The sequence below is a fragment of the Drosophila innubila genome (assembly GCF_004354385.1).
Source record: "Drosophila innubila isolate TH190305 chromosome 3R unlocalized genomic scaffold, UK_Dinn_1.0 2_E_3R, whole genome shotgun sequence".
NCBI classification, from domain to species: domain Eukaryota; kingdom Metazoa; phylum Arthropoda; class Insecta; order Diptera; family Drosophilidae; genus Drosophila; species Drosophila innubila.
Window position 1 is genome coordinate 8,929,034 of NW_022995380.1, and position 23,357 is coordinate 8,952,390.

Sequence of the window (23,357 nt, forward strand, 5' to 3'; positions counted from 1 at the left end):
GTATTGTTTATATCATAACTGAAAAAAAACTTTTTTAAATTCATTTCACTTCTTTGGTATGTATAAATATGTATATGGTCATTTCCAGGATCGAGAATGCGACATTTGTACGTCTTTAATTGAAAAAAAAAATGACAAAAATTTATATTTTCAAAAATATGTTCTTACGTGCTTAATGCATTTTATCAACATTATTTTTATTTTAAAAGACGAAGTTTAAGGACTTGTTGTTTTCGAATTATTAATAGAAAACATTGCATCGAGAACGCGACGCGCACGTTAGACTTCATCTTGAAAAATGCGAAAGTCTGCGAAATGTGATGAGTAATTTGGATAAAAATATTCTTAATTCATAATAAAGTGATATACTTTTCCATTTTAGGAATAATTTTGATGTTTTACGATCATTTTTTTATTTTACAAGTTTTATTAGTAATTTGTAACGCGACATAGTGAACGTGACAAGATTTCCACCTAGTTTTTGACAAGAATTTTCATCAAATTTTATTTAGAGAAACGAAGAAAATAACTTCAAAAATATATCTATATGGAATTGTTTTCTTTGTATTTTGATTAACTTTTTGATGCTGGAAGACAGGTTTTGTCAAATAATTGATATAATACATGCACTCCTTTCTGGAAGTAAATTTTTCAGAAAGCAGCTAAATATATAGAAAAACTCAATTTATTTAAATTTGCAGTCGGTATGTGCGGTATAGTGGGTTTATTTATGTGGAAATTGTTTAAACAAGTAACTCAAATTCGTTTGCGAAAGAAAATTTGACAAGATGTGAGTTTTTGGTAAATTTTTAAGATTTTGGTTGTGGTGGATCTTTTTCTGGAAATGCCTATATGTATATATATTTATATATTCCACGTTAGTTGAAAATTAAAAAAAAAAATTAGTAGTATTAATATTATTAATATTATATTATGTAAATATTATTAATATTTTAGTTATTTTTGTTTTGACTTTAATTATTACTTCTATAAAAATAAAAATTAAATTTGAAATATTTTTTTTACACTTAAAAAAAACATACAAACAGTATGATGATTTGGTCCTAATCTGTTACAACTGTCTTTTTACAATAGCTATATTTCAAAATTCCAAATTCCAAAAGACGACTCCTACTTTATGTTTCTTTCAGTGTATTTATGGCTCTACAAAGAGTAGCCCAGCTGGCAGTGTTGCGTTCAGTGGCAAACGAACCACCTAGCGAGCAGCACGCCCCCAAAATGTGGCACAGCAGGTGGCACATTTTCTTCCAAAATCTGGTACTGATGTGTCTTGCTTTGGCGCTCGGAAGTGCGGAAAGTGATGCGGCCAGCGATATTTCCAGTCTAAACTATAAAAATGAATATAACTACAACAACAACTATAATGCGAGCATGAAAGTGTTGCGTTTTCATGACTTTGAGCCGCGGCAACAAGTTGCGCGACTGTTTGCAGATGGGGCACGTGATAAGGAAGCCGGACGTGAGGCACGTGGATTTCATTTCGATGCCACCGGCGATGATGTCCATGTGGAGCTGGAGTTCATCGTACCATTCGTCAAGATACCTGTTAAGCGAAGCATTAATTTCGCTCGCGATGCGGTGAAAAGTGTGTTGAATCTGCAGAAGGGAGCGTTGCTCAACACGGCGGTTATCGTGGTTGCTGGTGCCATTATAGCGGGCATAGTGCGTCTGGTGTTGGCCCCCATAGTGTTCACCTCGATGGCCAACAATTATGCCGGCTACAATGCCAAGGAATACGATGAATCCGTCAAGAGCAAAAACCACATCAGTCGAGGAAGTTAGTATGACGTTCAGTTTGAGATTCTTCCAACTAAAATCATTTCTCTCCTTCTCTTACTTTTCTAGTGCGCAGTGTAACCCAAGTTTTAGAATCGCAGCTAGACGAACACAATATTGATGTCTCTGTCTGCGCACAACGCGCCATCTGCCAGTACTTGCAACACAATGCGGCACAGTTGCAGCGCCACGAAGCCAGACTGACTTCATCGAACACTGCCAGACTTATCAATACTTTGACCAAGTAAGTGACTTTTGCCTAGTGTCAATACGAGTTTATCTTACATTAAGCTCATCCTTTTTCACAGCTCCCGCTGGACGGACTCGCTTCTCAACGGCACCGCTGTCTTTAATGCCATTGATGTGGCACGCAACAGTCGCAACTGCAACCACATCTATCGCAGCTGCAGTTGGCCGCAGCTTCAAGGCGGCGGTTTCCAGAGGTCCTGGCCAAGTGTTTTGCAGTACTTCAATGGTCGTCTGTTTTTTTAATGGCTTAGTTGTAATTAATTTATTTGTGGTTCCTATATTTAATAAAATATAATTTTACATTAATTTTCCAAGTGTTTGTTCTATAACTTTTATCTGTTCTGAAATATGATGTGGTTTTGTTAGGGTTTTTGAATACCGGTAGTTCTTATAAACTCAACTATTAAACTACTATCGGTAAAGCAAAAGCGGCTTTATTATTTGGATACACAGTTCGGCTAGACCTACAGAAGGCACTTCAAATATATTCTTGTGTGGTCCCGTGGTTTAGCTTTTAGTGTCGCCGACTAGAACTACAGTTTAAAAAATAATTGGGTTCGAACCCTGCTATGTTAAAAAATCTGTTACTTAACTGTTCTGTTAATTCTTGAAATTGCACTGAAAATGCTCTAAGTAGCCTACTCATAATATAAATAAAACGTATAAAAAAAAAAAATTATTGAGCTTTCGCATTCTTTAATCTCTTTAATATGAAATTATTATTTCAAATTTTAATTTAACAATGCCCCATTTATTCTAACAACTATCGATAGTCGATAATTTAAACTAAAAGAAGACCTATTGAATTGACCAAACAGATTCCTTAAATGATTTACATGATATTAAAATTACAATAATTAAAATATTGTTTTTTTGTAGTCCAGTGGCTCTTTTCGAAAGTTAAGCGAGTTGGTAATATGCATTTAACATGGCCTTTGTTTGGTGGCAAAACTTGACCACTCGTTTTTAAGCCGTATACTTGTATATACGATTTTTAAGACGGAGACTTTTCTTTCTAAAATATTTATTTTAGATAACTATTTTAAAAACCGATTTTAAAATCTAAAAAGCGACGCTATGACTTCCGATTCCTTTGTTTCGAAGTTAGAAAATGTAGGAAGAGTATTGGACTTGTTCCCGAATCGAGCAATTCACTTCACACCTCAGTCTAGGGGATTATGTAACTCATGCGCAACAGCCAAAGAAAACGGTAACAAAGTGGCTAAAAGCATGCCGCAAATTATCACAGCCAAGAGGCAACGATGCGGTGAGTGACAAATATTATAGCGACACGTAACTAACCAGCCACATTCCCAACGTGTAAAGATCGCAATGGGTTTTCAAAACTGTTGCAGCTATCCACGATTCAAGACGTCTAGGCGGAAGAATGAAGCACCTAAGCCTAATTAAACTGATCCTTATCCAGATCGGTTATGTTGGGATTTTGGCAGCTGGTGTAGAGGAGTCGACAACTGACTCTAGATCTTTCTCAGCTTCGGCAAGGCAGATCAACAGCAATCCGGGATTTAAACTGATATCCTTTGATGCGGTAGATAAGGACATTTCCGTTGGACTGGACTATCTGCTGCCCTTTGTCAAGGTGCCCGTCAAACGCAAACGTAATGAAAACAAGGTATGTATTACATTCTATCACTAAGCAAATAACCTATAGAGAACTCATTTCATACAACGAAAATGTGAATAAAAAAAAAAAGCCAGACATTGCGTACACCCGTGAAATTTATTATGGACTATGGAAAAAGAACCGTCCTTTTTTTTCAGCTCCATAATGAATTTCACGGGTGTACGCAATGTCTGGCGTTTTTTGTGGATATTTTCGTTGTATGAAATGAGCTTTCTATAGATTATGAGCTTAGTCATTCTATATTCTATATAACAGACAACTATCAATAGTCGGATTATTTTCTGATGGTTATCAATAGATTAATTAATAGAGTGCACAGCTTTCTAAATTCTACAGTGACATGTTTAGTTATGGTTAAAATTGCATTGCACTAATAAAAGAAAGCTGAAAAAATAACAAAAGTTTTAAATCCAACAAAAATTCAAAATTTGTTATCAATGACTTTCTTGTGCAAAATAATATTTATTGACGACATTTTAAATAAAAGTTATTAATATGTGTAATTATAATACAATAAATACATGTGTTAATGTGTTGATGAGTAAAATTTTAAATTTTTCTTAATAGATTGTTATTTTCGGTAGCTGATTTTGCCATGCTTGATAAAGTTTATTAGAAAAAAGTTGTATCTTGTTGTCTTGTGCAAATAAAGTCAAGATTAATTTCATCATCTCCCTTCTCTTTCTGGCCAGCCTCTGCTCATTGTCAATTCCGCGGCAATCTTTAGTTGCGGCCTAGTTGCCGCTGCCGGTTTGCTTGCTGGCCATTTGATAAGGAGCGTGGGTCTGGAGACCATTATACCCGATGCCAAGTCAGAGGAGCCCGCCAAGCACACAGCGCGTAGTTTACACGATGAGGAGCAGAGTTTCCTGCAGATCTTCGATAACTTTAAGCTTGTTTATCGCAATGCAAGTGGCGAGCGTATGGGTAAGTTTAACTATATATTATTCTGAATTTTATTGAGTGATTCAGCTTAATGTTTTAATTGTACTATTCCATCTTTAAACAGAGACTGGTCTGCCCAGTCTTATGAACACCATTGAGAGCAGCTTTCTGGATAAGGACATTGATCTGAACAGTTGCTTGCTAAAGTCCATTTGCACCTTTACCCACAAGTCTATTAAAAATGTTCGCAGTGGTCAAGCGTCAGATTTGGAGCTGATGCTAGACGGTGTCTCCAGTTGGTCCTGGATGCTGTCCTGGCTCGAACAGTCGGCGCTGCGGAAGGCCATTGAAGCGGGCAGAGTGACTGCATCACATTATTGCAACGCCAAGTATCCTCGTTGCAAGTGGACAGAGCCAGATGAGCAACTTCTTGATCTTCTGCATAATAATGTGCAATTTAATTAAGGTTAATTTAAGCTACTTATTTATTGATCGAGCTATAAAAAAATTACTTATAATTTCGTAAAATCCATTATCGTTTTAATAGAACTCTATAAAAAGATACATCAAATGCCATGCAGATTACTCCTCCGAAAGTTCAGGGTTTGTATTGCAATTATTTTTTGAGTGCATATCCTTCGGCTGTAAGAAATTCCCAAACATTCCCACCCAAAGAAAAAAAAAGATATTTTTGTACTGCATCATGACACGAATTATAAATTTATTCATCAACATAAGCGGAACATAAATTTTGAAAGAACATAGAACAAAATTATTGTTTGAATCGAAAGTATTAATAAAAAGAATCCTAACTAAATAGACGATGCTTTGTGAATGATGCGTCCTCTAGAACTAAAAGCTAATTTACATTTTTCAAAACAGGTTGATAACAAATTACAAGACAGGAAACTATTTAAGCTATTGATAATTGTGGTAAGTAATTTAAAAAAAATTTTGTGGATTACATAAAAAATTGAACTGAAATTGACAACAATCTTTAACCTTATTACGAAATATTATTTAAACGTTAAATTATGTGGTATCATTTGAAAACATTGAACTTATAGCTACGTTATTTTAATAAGATTAAATTTTTTTGTGGTTTTCTTTTTCTTTTTGTAGAACATTTTAAATTTTTTTTTGTTTTCACAGCTTTTGCGATTGAATGTTGTTCGGATTACAACCGTCACCAGAAATTTTACTTGGGCCTTTCAGCAAGAACTATGAATTGTTTTATTCTTTTTTTTTTTCGTTTTGTTATATATTTTCCTTATGCAAATATGTATGAATTTGTTTTTTTTTTTTTGTTTGTCAACTTTCTTGTTGCATGTAGAAACATTAAGACTAAATTACATACTCGTATATTCATCTGTTCTAGGCAGTTAAAGTTGCTACAAAAACTATTCAAAATATGTTGAACTTTTCCTGTTTTCAAGTGTATCTGTGTTTGTCTGTTTGTATAATATATTGGTTTTTATTGTTATTATTTTATTTGTTTTTCTATTTTTACGCAAGGCTCAAAATCAATTTTTTGGTTATGCTTTGATTTTCAATTAATTCATCATTTTTCTGTACGTGTTGCAAACGCAAATATAAAGAAAAGACAAGACCCAGAAAATGCCTACGTAAAAATGCAGTAAATGCCTCCAAGAAAGGTGTGGACTTAGGCTATTTCGGGCCAACCCAGCACCGTCTCCAGTTGATTCTCGGTCAACTCGATGTCGCTCATGTTGTAGTCGGCGGTGCAGAGTTCCTTCCACAATGGATGATGCTGCAGGGGATTGCTGCTGTCCATGAAAGATATTGAGGACTTGCGACTGGTGCCATTACTGGCAATTGCCACCGCCTGCTCATCGTTGTCTGCCTCGAGTGGCGGCGGTGCCGGTGGCACAGAGGCCACATCCAGTGGTGGGGGAGCTGCTTCGCTCTGTTCATGGATCTCATTGTTGTTGGCCAAATGCGGAAACTGCTTCTGCGGCGACACGGCACGCGTCTCGGCGATGCTGTTGTCATCGATGCCGCTGTCACTGGAGGCATCCGTGTCGCAGGCAGTCAGTGCCGGCGGCATTGAGTCGTCCAACGAAGCCACCGAGCTGGCATCGCCATCACAGCTCGGACTCTGGAATACCGGAGACAACTGCAGATTCACGCCACTTATCAGCGGATTGTGGCGATAGTTGCGCAACACCGAAGCTGTCGCGGTGTGACACTGCAAAGACATGGCATATTTGGAGTCGTCAGCCAATGCGAAAGTGGAGGGCATCACCTGGTCCACGGTGTTGTCGTCAATGATCATGGGCTCGACAGCATCTTGAGTGATATTCACCTATTTTAGGGGTGGGGAAATTGAAAAACAAAAGAGAAAAAAAAACACAATTAGTTCAAGTTACGCACTGTCGTATTTCTAAATTTATCATTTAATGAACTTTGATAAATTTATAAATACTTTCGTATCAAGCAATTAAGAGAAGCAGCTGGCTGTTCTGAAAAGTATAATAGATTAATTAAAATCAATATCAAACCGTTTATAGCTAAGTTTTGCCTTGTAATTGGATCGATTTCCTAGCTTTAATTTTTTTACACTTATATTTAACTAGCTTAAATTAGCGTACAATCATCACTATTTAATTCAACTTAAATTAAACAATTTATAGCTTAATTATGCTCAATGCAATCTTAGAGCAGCAGCCCACAATCAGCTCATTAAAATCCTGCTCATTCGCATTCATAGCGCGAACGGACAATTAGAAGACCAAAGAAGAAGAAGAAGAAAGACCTGATAAGCAGCATGAAATACTTGTGCTCTTACATTAAAAACCAGACCAAAACCCACAAGAGTTTACAGCCTAATCCTGTTTGAAATTCAGCTAAAATTGAGCGTAAGATTTTGTTTTTAGCCAGATAGCGAAAGAGAGAGAGAGAGAGAGACAAAATATTTAAAGTCAAACCCCCGCTGGGAGAAAGGAAAACCAACACTTGAGTCCATCAAAAAGTCGAGCCGAAGGAGGTCGCCACAGAAGCTTGCTATAAATCATATTTTAATGATGGCCCCAGCCGGAATTCGTTACACTTATCCTTGTTCCACTCCCTGTAATAGAATACGGCAATGAGGGGCTGTCCAACAACAACAACAACAACAACAAGAAAAGCCACAATGAGGACGATGGAGGAATATGATTATGATACACAAAGGAGTTCTCTGCCCGTCACAGGAAATCAGGCACATATCAATCTACCAGTGAAAGTTGAAGAGTGAGCTTTACAAATTTCAATAATGAGTTTAATGATGATAATGATGTTGCCAAAAATGTTTCAACTTCGTGTTCAAAGTTCAAGTGCAGTTTATTGAACCATTGTGAACATCGTTTAATAACAATATTTGCAATGCTTTTACAGCTTTCGCTAATTGCTGCAGTTCGTCAATGGAAAGCGAAAGTGCTGTAAATTGATCGATGAGCAAATAAGACAACGACAAAGGAAAAGCAGAGGCAGAGGCAGAGGCAGCTGGAATGGGCGTGGCTGCCGTCTGGGGGCAAATGTTTTGCGTCACATCAGCATCAGGCCACAAAATCTGTGCCCTTTGGCGACACACTAACAGCTGCTGCTTAGCTGAAATACATGCCAAACGATACAATAGATACATATACAGATACACTATAGATGACAGCGTGAATCGGCAGTGAGTTAACAGCTGAGCTGTTCAGTCGAGAGCTCAAATTCTATACAGTTTACTGAGACAAAAAACTATCACAACTGAAATGAAAGTATTTATTTATAATATTTGCATAATATTCATGAATACCATGAAAGCAACAAAAGTCAAATTTTTCAAATAACAATCATTAATATGCAGTCAAATTACATATTTTGTTAAGTTTATTATAATAAATTTCATCAATTCTCCCTTTAATTGGAATAAACACTTTTCATTTTGGAAAATAATAATAAATAAACTTCAACGTCGCGATAAAATGGGCAGAGGAAAATAAACTAATCACCAATGAAATCTTGTTTTTGCAACGAATCAGAGCACAAGCAGTTCTTAAAAGACATAATTAATATTATTTTAACAAATAAAACTGTTAAGATTTCGCCAAACGGATTTAATTTAAAATCTATACTCCTTTTTTATACATAGGAAACTTTTTTTTTTAAATAGGTTTATGTGAGTTGCTTGAACAGAATGTTTACTGTACTTAAAAACAGTAGTAAAAAAAAATAATAAAATTATACTCTCAAGTTAATTTCTTTAAAAACAAAGCCGTTTTTTTTATTAAATAGACCTAAAAACTCAAAGAAAATTTAAAAACAACGAAAAGCTAAATTCTTACCATCGAACGAAAGCTGCTTCACAATATAGACTTTTGCATACTTGACAATTGTTAAAATAACTTAACTGTCTCCCATCTCTGACAAAAATACACATTGTTGTCGCTTGGCACGCGCCATAAGCCTCCAGGCCCAATTCTTCCTCTATCTGCCTCTAAATGTCGAATGTATTGTAATAGCTTTATTGTTTGATATATTGTTGGGCTAACATTTATAAGCATCAATATCGACACCGACATCGACTTTGCCAATCGACATAATATGCCACAATAATAAATTATTAAGGCCCAGAAAAGGCGTAGGAGCATTACTTACAATAATTGTTAAAGTATCCTTAGGGAGCTGCTCAAAATAATATTTGCTGAGCTTTGCAGCTCTTTAAAACAAATTTAATTGGGTTTCATATTGTTTTTTGTTTCTGTTTTACTGTTTTATTGTGCTCGGTTCATTGGCATTACGTGCCAAAGCGAAATGAGTCACTTTAACTGCATAGAAGCACACAAAGTAATTAAAGTCACAACTTTTTACTGCCAAAATGGGGGAACTCAAAATGTTAGCCTACATCTTGAGAAAGTTCTTTCCCGCTCTTGCCTGTTGTAATGGTATATAGTTACATTTGCTGCTTAAATTTATTGCAGGAGGCGTTTGACTTTTGTCACTTACGTTGCGTAATTTGTATCTCAGGGAATACGACGCACTTAAAGGTCCTGACAAGCTGAATCACGAACACGAGCAGAACTTGAAATTGATTTTGTCAGCGGCAGACTTTCAATTTGAATTTGTGCTCGAAAGGATTGCCAAGGGTTTGCCTGCAGACATGCTTATCAGAATCAATATAAAGTGAAGAAGAACAAGAACTGAAATCAAAGACAACTTGGCGTATGCTTAATACGAATTGTTTCCTTCTCAAATTTTTGGCAAATTACATTTTTGTCACTGATGACAATATTTAAAGTTGTTTGCATGTCTTGAATATACACACACGCACACTCAAACACATGCAAGTATGTGTGTGTGTGTTATCTCTGTGTGTGCTTAGCATACTTAAGTGCGTCGATTGCGTAGCAAGTTGCTCTGTAAGAGCAAATAAATAGCCAGAACAAGTTGTTTCGGCTGCCTTTAATAAGACGCAGGCAATGGCCTGAGTCAGGAGGAGGAAGTTAGCAGGAAAAGCGAAAAGTTGAGGCAACTTGATTAGGCTCAATGGCAGGCAGCATCATTTATACCAATCAAAGATTTTTATAAATGGCCTCACTTCATCTGGACGTTCATTTTGGGCCTGGTCATAGAAATTGAGCCAGATTAATCAAGTTTCAGCTTCTCAATAAATATGCTGGCAGGCAAATACGACTGACTACCGTTAGAGCTTGTACTCCCCCCTCACCCTCGGCAAACATAATATTTATGCACATAAATCTACAACACAAAGCGAGAGTCGAAAGATAAAGCCATCGATGTGAAACTATCTATTCCCAAGGAAACACAGAATTAACTTTATATATGTCATTTCTTGTAGCTGGATTTGAGGTTGATCGTTTGTTATTGTTTTTTATTTTTGCTAAAATATTTATTAAAATTTATTAAAATACTTTCATAATCAATATCCATATACATGTCGTATTCTTGATGTTTAATTACTATTTCGGCATATATGTATATGTATGTATGTATTTGTGTATATACTTAGTACATAGTATAATATTGCATACTTTGTGGCGTTTATAACTATATATTTATTTTTCGCAATTCGCTGCTTGTATAATCCATTTATTGGAGTCAAATTCAAGGCTAGTTAAATTTATGCTATAATTCTCTTTATTCTCGTTTCGTTTCGTTTAATTTTGTTATCGTTTGTGTAAAATTTGACTTAGTTGGAGGTATTCTCTGGTTTGTTGTGGTTGTTGTTGTTGTTTTTCAACGAAAAAAATAACAAAATAATAACGGAAAACAAAGTACAGACATCTTCGAATTGCCGAAGACTTTAATACCCTTACAGACAATTTTTATGGCAGTTTTCAACTTAGTTGTTGGATGCTCGACTAAATTGATGTACCCTCTGAGAGGTTCGTAATAATAATCTTAAAATTTGCTATTCTAAACTGCTTATGAGCCAGACAAATAATTGTTGGCCTTATTTTTGTGTGAAAATTTGTTGGCTACGCAAATAAAACTAATGCCGCATGAAAATTGCTGGCCATTTGCTTATGCGACGCGTCGACAGTTTGACAAACGAGCTGCAATTTAAACGCAGATTTGGAAAAAGAGGAGAGAAAAGAAAGAGGGAATGAAAGTAGGTTAAAAAAAGTTCGCAACTTATGCTAGTGAAATATATGCTGTGTATGTTGAACCTGTTGATAATATTACATAATTTACACACAATTAATCAAGGTTGGCCAAAAGGCAAACAGGCGTATGAGTAACATTTGTGAAAGGAAAATATACTTGAAATAGAGCAGTTGATTGGCTTCAAACAGCCAGCAAATACAAGTATATTTGAGTATAAACAAAACTGACTTTCTCATGCTTGGCCATTAATCAAACCACTGCCAACTTGGCCCAAATCAATTGCAGTGCACTGAAAGTGCTTTGTCAGCCTGTCGCAACTTGAGTTATGATGAGTCAACAAATTGGCCAACGGATATGTGTAGGGGATTGTAACATGTCTGTACTTATTATATTGTATGCTGATGCTGTAGATATATATATGTATATATATGTATATAGAAATGTGTGTATATATGTGTATAAGTATTTATTTATCAATTTGCTAGCCAAAAATTGGATGGTAGGATACATTCCAAATATTTTTCTATAATTTAGTTAGTTTCGACACTGAGTTAGAGTTATGTTTTATTATACTTATTTTGTTTGTCTGAAAAGCATTTCTGAGGTATTTGCTACAGCTGATACGATACTGATACCCGGACATACGACTCACGAGTCATCGCCAAGTCATGTCCAAGTAGTTAATATAATGCTATAAAAATTACACAACATTTAGTTATCGTTTACTTTACTTGCGCTAGTTTAGTTTTAGATTTAGTTTAGTTTAGCTTAAGTTTTCGATTTAGTTAAGATTGCTATGCTTGGGTTTTGCTTTACTATAAATGCGAGTCACATACAACAAGATTGGGAGGTAGTAAAAAACATTTTGTATTCGTTTCGGATATTCAAAATGATCGCACAACATTCACTAAGGTGTATTCAACTATTCAAATGTCGTATTTAATTGTTACTTTATATTTTTTTATTATTGTAGATTTTAGTTAAATAATTTATAGACTTTGCTTTTAATAGTTTATATGTATTGTATGTATTTGTATTTATGTATGTATATGTATTTGTTATACACGAGGTATATAATTGTAGTGCGGAGACGGGCTCACACACACACACAGATGTACTTATGCATGTACTGAGGTATATGTGGTATATTTGTTTGTAATTGTATGTACTTTCTGTTCGATTCTCGATCTTGTCGTTCACTCGTTAGAGTTGTACTCGCTGGAACTGCACTCGCTCAATTCGCACTCGTTTCAGTTGCACTCGCTCGAGTTGCACTCGTTCGTGTTGCACTCGCTCGAGTTGTACTCGCTCGATTTGCACTACGTCTCGATAAAGCTATATCGTCTCGATCTCGTTCTCGTTCCGTTTCTCATCTCGTTCTCGTTCCCAATGCCATTTCCATTCACATTCTCATACGTAACGCGAAAAATTTCAACTAAATCTTATATGAATAGATTTGTATGTATATGTATATGTATGTATGAATGCATGGAGTATAGTATGTACGAGTAGTCGCTAAATATAATTAATGCTAAACAAATTTGACTTGACTTTGAATTTAATTTATATGTATATTTATGTATATTGAGTGTTAGTCGCCTTTCATTATTTTTACTTTAATTATTATTTAATATAGTTTAGTTAAAGCCACATCGATTAATTTTTAAGAGTTTTTCTAGTCGATTTCGAGGCAAAATGCAATTGCAAAAAGTATGCCTGGTGTTTTGCTTCACATTCCCTCCTTCTTTTCTATTTACATGCACTCGTTTTTCTTTTTCTTAACATATTAATGTATTTTATCCATATTGTTAGTTAGTTATTTTATAGGCTTTTGTATGTATAATAATAATAATAATTTTGAGAGTTTTTGGCTCGCAGTCTTTTCGGGCTATAATTATTTTCATTATTTTCAACTTGCACCATTTTGCAATCAGTTTGGGATTCTGACATTCTAAATGATTATCAAGGAAATACTCTTTAATTGTCCTGTTATTTGTCTAGTTACGATTAATCTCATTAGCTTAATATTAACGACTAACACCGACTAACTGGTGTATTAGGATTTTGAGTGGATTGCTTATCAATTTTCAAATTCATTCTATGCTAACAATTAATTGTTCCTATGCAGCACATTCGTTATAAGACTTGTTGTCGCTGTCCTGGGAGGTAGTTACGGTCCTGTGACTGCCATATACGCGAGGTAGTTACGGTTCAGTTATTTCTTTTGGCATCAACAACAATTTTACTATTTACTTGAATTTGCGCTAGATTTTGTTATCCCACAATAACCAACGATCCAAGGAAGAACGGCAAATAACAAAAAATAAATAAAATGAATCTCAGAGGCAAATGATTTTAATGTGCGCACAAAAGTAGGCAGCACTTTTCATACTTTCAAGACAGAGCAAACACTCCCACGCAAGTGTCCCAAAAGTAATGCAAATTTCGTAACAGCCGGGCCAAAAGATGTTGCAGCAGTCGTTGACATTTACAGGACGTGGCCAAAAGAAAAAAAAAACAGAAACTTCCTGCAGGCTGACAGACAGGCATGGGAAAATGAGTACGGCTCGTGTTGGCCATAAAAATAAGGCCAAAAGAGAGATAGAGAGAGAGAGAGAGTGAAAGAGAGAACAAACAAATGTGTGAGAGAGCGGAAGAGCAAAAGAGAGAGGAAAATGTTAAGAGCACATCAGCTGTGCGCTCTGCGTGAAGAGTGAAAGTAAAAATGAAAGTGAAAGCGAATTGGAAAAACGATAAACAAAGCAAAGCATGAACTACCGTTAAAGGATAGACACACACACACACACTCACACACATAGATAGCTTAAGCATTTGGGTATGAGGTGTAAAATCAATACGAAATAATGCCACGTGCTGTCTTTAAGCCCTCAAACTCCATTAAATGGGCAATAATAAAAATGCTAATGTTATAGGGATAATACGAAATCGAAACCCAATAACCTGGCACCAAGCAGTGTCAATCTACTCAAAAACTTTAGCGAGTCAGAGTGAAAGAAAATTCCATTGCATACCTGCAGGCGCATATTCGATTTTGAAAACCCATGCAAAGTTATTAGGGAATTGAGAGCTTAAATAGACATAGTAGCGGGCGTCTAAGGCTCTTGCGTGTAAATTGATGTCGGCTGCATATTAATGATAGCCCGTTTCGGTGGTGCGGTGTTTGGGTGGCTCAGGTGGTGCGCTGAGTTTGTCTTTATCGATGCGCGTTGGACACGCAACTCGCACACAAAGTTTAATTAAAGTCACAATGAGAAATTTGTTGGGCAACTCGCACCACCACCACCACCAGCACCACCACAGCACGCATCACTCACGCAATGTGGGTCAGTATTAATGAAAAATCAATATTGCTTTTTAAATAACACATTAAACAAATATAAAACCAAAACCAAATAAAATAAACAAAATAATTGTGGGATTTTTGTTTTGATATTTTTTTTTTTAACTTTTCAAAAATTTGTTTAAACTTAAAATTAGATAAAACACCGTTGATCCATAGGGGCGTGGCTAAGCTGGGCGTCGTCATTGTATTAAATACGAGTTGGAATTGTAACGCAATGAGTTTTGTTCTTAAAATTCCTAACTGGTATTTGCTGTGGGAAATTGAACATTGTGTCTCATTACATTGTTGTCCGATTCTCGCGTCTTATATACATATTAACTTTTAGCTTCTCTGTTATTTGACTGAGCTGCGCTGCACTAGGAAACGCCTTAATAAAAACGTATTTTTGTTCTAATTGCTAATAGTTTTCTCTATATATATATATAGATATATGTTTAGTACTCGGTAATCTCTGTCTGCCAACAGTCAGATTGTTTCGACTTTTGACTATCATTAATTTTAGCTAGTTAATAGTGTTTTCTTTTTGTTTTTTAATTTTATTATTATTATTTGTTGTAGTTGTTGTTGTGTTTTTTTGTACCATCAGCGCTCGAATTTGAATTTTTGTTACTTTTTCATTTCACAATGTTTACAATTTACAGGGTATTCTCTTCGTTACTTCATATATCTCTCAACACAATAATCAAATCAATTCAAATTAAAACGCTGTCGACTTTTCCTCGTTATCATTACAATTTTTATAATTAATTCGCACTCTTTAAAGCTGGCGCTGCTTCTGGCTCAGTCGAAATGCTTACACATTTAACAAATTGAAAAAATCAAGTGAATTTTAGTTAATAATATTAACGCAAAATGCTATCACAGTAAACAAAACAAAACAAAAAAAAATAAAAAATATATAGATATAGTTTTACTAAATGTTGTCATGTTTTCCATTTAAATTTAGTTCAAGTTACTCTCGAATTTTGAATTATTGTTTTTAGTTGCTGTTGTGATGCTTCTGGTAGTCACTGTAGTAGCCCAAAACGCTCGACTTATGTAAACTATTAGCTAGCATTTATTATAAGTATAAGTATGTATATTTACAACAAATTATTATTGCTCAACAAAATATAACAACATTTGTCTTAAAATGAATTCAACAACGAAAAGAAAGAAATTAAAAGCAAATAATTGGTAATAAAAATAATAATTAAAATAAGAAAATGAAATAAAATTAAATTAAAATCGCTACTAACTGAGTCTTAAACATAGTTCAATGATGCATTAAAATGACGACGTCGCACTATTTTAAATAGTCTACAAATTTATAATTTTAAAGTCCACACTGCTGTCGCTGTCGGCGCAGCACTTAAACGTCTAGATCCTAAACATAAAGCTAACTCTATAAGGTAGATATCAATATATTGACTATATATAACTAGAACTAGAACTAGACTAATATACTACTATATAACTATGCCCTGACTAACAGCTCGACACAACGCAACGTGTCTGCGTCTGTCTGTCTGTTTAAGGATAGCTTCTGGTTAGGTTAAGATAGTTTTAGGCTAGTTGGTTGTGGGCGGGGGAGGGGTGGGGATTGTTAGTTGGAGGCTCTATAAAATCGATCCATTTACAAGTGCAAATTGTAGAAATGGGTTTGTCCGTTGTCAATTAACTAATTGATTGAAGTAAAGTCAAAAGTGGTTTAAGTGTTGTTTCTGTTTAGGCAGGTGAGGCATGTGGCATCTGCCTCTAAACCTTGGCCAGCTGCTTCCTTGGCCGCATTGGCACAATGCAATAGCCGGCACTTACATCACGTCCGCTAACTAACAGATTCTTTAGCACCGAATTTGACTGTTGTTGTTGCTGCTGCTGTTGTTGTTGTTGCTGCTGTTGTTGCTGCTGCTGCTGCTGCTTCTGTTGCTTGGCTTCTGCTGCTGACCAACGATCGCTGCTCGATTGTCGCTTTGTTGCCTGCTGAGTCTGCTGTTGCTGCTGCTGCTGATCCTTGCCCATTAGTTGTTGCAACAACTGTGGTGATTGCACCACCTCTACGGTCATGGTGCCACTCTTCAGACGCTTTGTTTCCACTGGATTGCCAGCTGCCGAAGTGCTGTTCAAATGTCGCTTATTGCCATGTTGTTGCTGTTGTTGTTGTTGCTGTGGCACCAATGCTTGCAACACGGTTGTTTTCACTTGTGGCGTGCTGTTCGACTTTCTCTCAACGAGACGTATGGTTGCCTTGGTGTTGAGTGGGCCAAGGGTTGTGCCATTTAATAGCCTCATTGCTGGCAACTTGCCCGGCAGCAACATCTCCTGCAGCTCCTCCTCCGTCTGATGCTGCTCTTGCTGTTGTTGTTGTTGTTGTTGTTGTTGCATCAATGTCTTGCTGTTTTGTATTGTTATCAATGGCACGGCATTTAAAATGATATTCTGCTGCTGCTGCTGCTGTTGTTGCTGCTGTTGCTGCTGCTGCAACAGCTGCAGCGTTGTCACTTTACTGGGCGCTGGCGACACTGCTGGACTTCCCGCTGCCTCGCCCACATTCATTTGCAACAAATCACTCCAACAATCCAAATTGGCGGCTAAAAAAGTTTCAAAACAAAAAAATTGTTCAAGCAAAAAGATTTAAATAAAGGTTGATCACAAAACTGAATTATTGAAATATGCAGCAACAACATTTTTTCGCATGTGTTTCGTCGGTTTAATCTCGCGCTTTCCACACATTATTTATGCCACTTGCCGCACACACACACTGATACACGTTATTTATTGATGTATTGTGCGTGTTGTTGTTGCTGTTGCTGTTGCTCAACGAAATGAAACGAACAGACGAGCAATTAATTCCTTTGCCCATGACATTGATGCTAATTTAAAACAATAATATTTAGCTCGCGGCACAAGCGAATTTCTATATAGATATTTAGCCAAATTTTTAAAGATATATATACTTTCAAGATTTAGATCCAGATACATTTGCAGACAGAAAGAAGTGAAAAAGTGGACTCCATGGGCAGCTGTCGAGATGCCAAAAAAAAAAAGAAAAACAAAGATTTCATCAAACAGTCTAAACAGACAGACAGTCCCCGACCTCAAGCACAAGCATAATTCCGATTCTAACCTCAGCAGGCATCAATCAAAGTTGCCGCTGTGTGACATATGTCAAAGGTAAGAAGAGGCGTGTCACGCTCAGGATGTGTGAAAATTACACATAATTAACTAAAGAGGCAAGTAAAACCACAACAACAACAACAACTGCTGCTGCTTATATTGGTAATTGTGGCAACCATTCATAATAAATAGTTGTCATTGTTTGGCCCGCATCAATTAACTCCCACTCCACCCTCCCCCTCCACCTCCACGACGGCATGTCAACTTTCTCGGAATATGCCAAATAATTGTGGAAATTTTCTTTATATTTTCATCTATTTTTACATACACTCATATATACATATTTAAAGATATGTGTATGTGAAAGCTTGAGTATTTTCACTGCTTCCGATTCTATTTATAATCCCGCATATCTATCGAAAATTTAGGCCTCTCCAACCAAATGCAGTAAATGTGGAAAACCAAACACAAAAAAAAACTTGTCACCAGCGTGTGGAAAATGCCTCTGGCAGCTTGGGAAAACTACATAATTAGCTGGGACAGGCTGTCTGTAGTCGTGGGCAGTAGAGGGGTAAATCTATTATCGATACATCGTGGCAATCCATCTATAATATATGAATATTTAGGTATCTATATCTGTGCTTGTATCTGTAGCTTGAAAAGTATCTGTATCTGCATCGCTATGACTAAATGTATCGTTGTATCTATCTTTATATGCAAGTATATCTTTAGATGTATTCGTATCTCTGTATGAGTATGTATCTTTGTATGTATCTTAATTGGTTTCTGCTTTTGAATCTGTATATTTAAATATACGCAAATCTTTAACTGGGTTTATCTCGAAATCTCCACATGTATCTGTAACTATGTACGTAAATTTCTCTATCTATCTGGGTATATAAGTATGTAAATGTATGTATGTATCTTGAACTGTGTGTGTAAATGTATCTCTTCCAGTTTTAACATCTGTATCTCTATTTATATAAATTTGTATCTACAACTGTACTTATATCTTTATATCTTTATCTACTACATTATTACAAAGATATATATATATATGTCTCTCTATTTGTAGAGATTGAAAGTTTCTTTTATGAGAACTTTTGTTGCGTTGCTGCATATTTCATCAGTTGATTTGCACACTTTACGCATACTTACAATCCTTGCTGTAGTCATTCTCAAATGCATCGTCAATGGAATGACATAAGCTGGCCGACAATGACACATCATATTTCTCCTTTTTGCACTCTATGCTAAGACTCAACTGTTGCTGCTGCTCCTGTTGCTGTTGATGTTGCTGCTCTTGTTGCTGGCGTTGCTGTTGCTGTTGTTGTTCCAGTTGTTGCAGTCGCTGCTGTTCCTCCACCTGCAGCTGCAGTTCCTGCTCAAATTGCTGGAATCTGCGAATGTCGCTGATCACCTGTTGTTGCTGCTGCTGATCCTGCTGCTGTTGTTGTTGCTGCAAGCGATCATCTTCCAGAATGGAAAGCGTACCATTGCCACTGCCGCAAAGCAAAGCTGCCAATTCGCTAGCGCCAGTTGCAGAGACACTCGATTGCTGTTGCTGCTGGTGTTGATGTTGTTGCTGGTGCTGATGCTGCTGCACGGGCGATGGCGACAACGATGAGACTGTCGAGGCGGGCGAGGAACAAAGCGAACTGGAAAAGTGTTGCTGCTGTTGTTGCTGCTGGTGCTGTTGTTGTTGCAGCTGTTGCTGTTGCAGTGGCTGATGATAGCTGCTGTATTGCTGCTGTGGCTTGAACGGTGGCAACTGTTGCTGCTGCATGGCATCGTTATCCTTGGTGCGCAAGGCGGCATGCAAATCAATCGTCGGACACCACATGAGATCTCTCTCCGTCAACAACGGCATATCATCGCCCATGGGAATATAAGGAGCACGCATGCCATAATCCACAAAGGAATATTCATCCTCCTGGGTCAACGAGTTGGGGCTGCACAACGAAGGAAGGCTGCTGACCTCAGGACTCTGCAACAATTAAGAAAATGCAATGTTAGTAGTGTTAAAATATGTAAACAAACAAAAAACGAAGCATAAACTTAGAAAATACCAAAAAAAAGGAAATTAGGAATTCCAAATCAAAAAAACATTTAAGAAAAGAAAAGTACAAAAAACTAGAAAAGTCAAAATCAAAATTATTTCATTAATATAAATAGATTGATTTTTAATAAAATATTTTCTGTCAAGTTCTGAAAATGTTTGGTTTTCAGATATTTCTTATTTTTTCCTTAATTTTGGTATTCTCAATATTATTTGTATAGGGAATTCAATAAACTCACCTTTGCTGTGACACTGGGCGAATGCAAATGCTGTGAGCAGTTAGTGTCATTGGATTCATCACGATAATTGAAGAGAGGATCAATGTTGCTGCTGCTGTTGCTGTTGTCCTGATGCTGATGGCTGTTGCTGTTGCTATTGTTGATATTAGTTCTGCTGCCATTGTTGCTGCTGTTGCTGCTGCTGCAATTGTTGCTGTTGGCATTGACTGTTGTTGCTGTGCTGCCCAGACTGTGACGATTGCTGTTGTAGCTGCTGCTGTTGTTGCTGCTGTTGCTGCCATTATAGTGCTGTGCACTCGCCGTTGTCGAGCAGGTTGTGGCATCCAGTGAGATCTCATCGGGCAGAAAACAGGTGCCCATAAGACCCACAATCATCTCGCCAAAGGCCGTCATCTCATCCGACTGTATGGCCAAATGATGTGACAAATCATCGGGTTCCTCTTTCAGCACTAGAAAATTATAGACAAGTTGAAATTTGATTATATTGAATGAATTCAATTGACAGGTTTTTTTGTTTTAATAAATTTATGTATGGTATGTTAAATTAATGCGGTGCCAACATGTGCAGTTCTTGAAAGGTGTCAAAACTTAGTGTTAAGTGCAAACGTCGCCCAAAACTCGAATGTTAATTAATGCCTCAAGTCAATCATCAGACCCTTGGAGACGACACAACAAGACGCTGAACTGGCGCCTCTCTTCTGTCGTTGCCCAAAAAAAAAAAAATTTCATTTTCTTCAATTGACAGCTTTCAATTGAGACTAATTGAAGTTTTTTTCTCCCCTACTCTCTTTCCTCTTTTTGGGGTGAATTAGTTGATTTATGCGCTACAATTGCTGGCGACTTTTAGAAATCAAGCCATGATTTTAATGGCCTCTTGACAGTATTCTCTTTTTTGACTTTTTACTATTTTTTAAATTGTCTCATTAATCAGCATTGGAAAAGTTTTGTGCTGCCATCAAACATCAACTGATAAAACCTAAAGTCCCTGAAATACTGACGTACTGCAATAAAAAAAAATTCAACTATTTGGAATGCACCGAGGGCAGAAATAGGGCCTAACCCTTAGTCAAGGCCCCATAACAACAAAGGTGCTTCACGGATGCTTATCGTCATCCCAATCGTCCATAGAGATTTGGATTCGCGTCACGAGTCACAACTTGAGTCAACAATCATAATATACTATTTACATATATGCATTGTATATAGTACATCTGTCATAGGGAGCGCCTATTAAAACCAGTATAAACTGGCACCACGACTTGAGTACATTGTAGCATCTAGTATATTGAATAGAATAGAATAGAATAGAATAGAATAGAATTGAATAATACTTGTATAATAAGGGCTAACGTCAACTATGTCTTTATCATTTTTAAAACAATATTTTATAGTTTTTAGGCCTATCCAACAAGTCTAATCTTAACTGTGTTCCCAGTTTTCAGTTTGTTGATGCACTTCTAATTCCATATCTATCAACACTTATCTTATCAACAGTTGTTCAAGTTCTCTGCATACAACAATTGCATTGCCTTCAATCATATTATAAGCACCTATTCATATATTTATTTTTTTCCTCTCTATCAACATTTGCGATACCCGATGACGACAACAAAAAGTGGGCAAAACTATTAAGAAAACAAATAAAAAATATATTTAAACAAGTTGACTCGAAAAGTACTCTGACAAAATTATTAATAGAACACAAAGGTGAAAAATTATGCAAGTGCTTCTCAATCCTTTTCAAACGGTCAGACCTTAAATAATTTTATTTTATATCATGATTTGAGAAAATCCTAGTTCTTAAATGCGAAATGCGGAATATCAAAGCAACATTATTGAACTTACTTTTACCTTCTTTCCTTTACTAAGCTTATGCAAATTTCTATCTGATTTTACAAATTTTTTTCTAATATAAAATGGTAGATTTATTGCCTGAACAAATACGAAGAAATTTACATTTTATTATAATAATAATGAAATGTTTATAAACAGTGTACCGAAAATAGTGTGTTCAAATGATGCGAAGAACGACGCAATTATGCTCTCACAAGTTACTGTTTGAATTTCCCCAATGACAATGTTATATGACCCACTGCAGGGGCATAAAAATAAAGCTTAGGGCTTTAGCGATCCAAGCGATCTACTGCACTTATACTTATGTATAGTTTAGTAGTATATTATGGCAGGTATTCGTAATTTCTATATGCAGCGACTATCTCGCTTGCACTCATTGCTTCCAGTTGCGGCACAAACAAATTAATTAACAATGCAAACACACACACACACATATATATATACACTTACAGCTCCCCGCAGCACCTGACCCCCCAGGGCGACTTATAATTATGGCACACAAGTGCTACTCGACGACGTTTTACAGAAAAAACAGAAAGAGAGAATACAAAAAAAAAAAACAGAAAATGAGATATATAAAAAAAGAATGAAATAAAAGAAAAACCGACTGAAATTATGGCACTTGATAATAGAATGCAATGCTGCCTCTTCCTTCTATCGAGGCCTACAGATTCGAGTGTCATTCGTTAAGTGTTTTTTTTTTGTAATTTATTTATTAGTAATTTTGTTAGTTGTAAGTGTAAAGTGCAAGGCCAGAGACCTCTATACAAAAAAAACATCAAAAACGAAATTCAATGAGAACATTTTCAGCAACCAATGGGCTGTGGGCAGTGGCAGTTTACAAGGTAATTAGTTGAGTAAAATGCGCTCGTTACTAAAACACTGATAAAAAAAATTGTTTTAAAATCAAGATTTTGGTCTCAGAACTAAGATTTTTGTTTTGAAAAATGCGTCAAGAACATAAAATTCTTAAATTAAGAGAACATATTTTGATTTTAAGAACATTTTAAATAAGACCAAGTTCTTATTTTAGGAATAAATGTTCTAAAATTAAAATCAAAGAATAAAATAAAAAAAAAATTATTTGTTATATAATTTTATAAATGTTATTTTAATATAGGATTCGAACTGCCGCCTTCTGCTTCACAACTGAAGCGGCCTCTCTAACCGGAGCGCCACGGGCCACTATTTATTTCATATGAAAAAGTACATATTTATACTCTCCTAACAATTTAAGATTTTTATTCTGATATTAAGATTTTAAGATTTTTTAGATTAATAATCTTAGTTTTAGTAATTTGGTCTTAAAATAATCTTATTTTAAGAACAAAATATTTAAGATGAATGTTCTTGATTTTAGAAGTTGTTCTTTTTTTCAGTGTATAAAAGTGACTGTCGTAGCATCTCGTGACGTGCCTCAGGCATCAGACCAGGCCGAGTCGGACCTGGCCAGGCCTATTCACTGCTACTGCTGCTGCTGCAGCTGCACTTGAGCCACATTCGATGCACTTGAAATACTTTTCGAAAGTTTTTCTAGAACGGACCACAATGTGA

General features: G+C 36.1%; 2 protein-coding genes across 6 annotated transcripts in view; one reads left to right on the forward strand and one right to left on the reverse strand.

The window, feature by feature from the left end:
* The first annotated feature begins 1,284 nt into the window (after positions 1-1,284).
* On the forward strand, positions 1,285-5,041 carry LOC117792516. The gene is made up of 6 exons (XM_034632689.1): positions 1,285-1,798; positions 1,867-2,041; positions 2,106-2,275; positions 3,402-3,679; positions 4,384-4,618; positions 4,701-5,041. Exons 1-6 carry the CDS (start codon positions 1,285-1,287, stop codon positions 5,039-5,041), a joined length of 1,713 nt encoding a protein of 570 aa, XP_034488580.1.
* Positions 5,042-5,719: 678 nt separating this feature from the next.
* LOC117789951 (protein similar) overlaps positions 5,720-23,357 on the reverse strand; it is a 78,160-nt gene continuing 60,522 nt past the window's right edge. For 2 of the 5 annotated variants that reach the window (XM_034629166.1, XM_034629164.1), the window contains exons 9-12: positions 19,950-20,398; positions 18,810-19,638; positions 16,353-17,125; positions 5,720-6,902 (exon numbers count right to left, since the gene is read on the reverse strand). In XM_034629166.1, coding sequence (XP_034485057.1) covers positions 6,240-6,902; positions 16,353-17,125; positions 18,810-19,638; positions 19,950-20,398 — 2,714 coding nt within the window. In that variant the 3' untranslated portion in view covers positions 5,720-6,239. The remainder of the gene's footprint in view (positions 6,903-16,352; positions 17,126-18,809; positions 19,639-19,949; positions 20,399-23,357) is intronic. The other 3 variants (XM_034629165.1, XM_034629168.1, XM_034629167.1) reach the window with 3 other exon arrangements.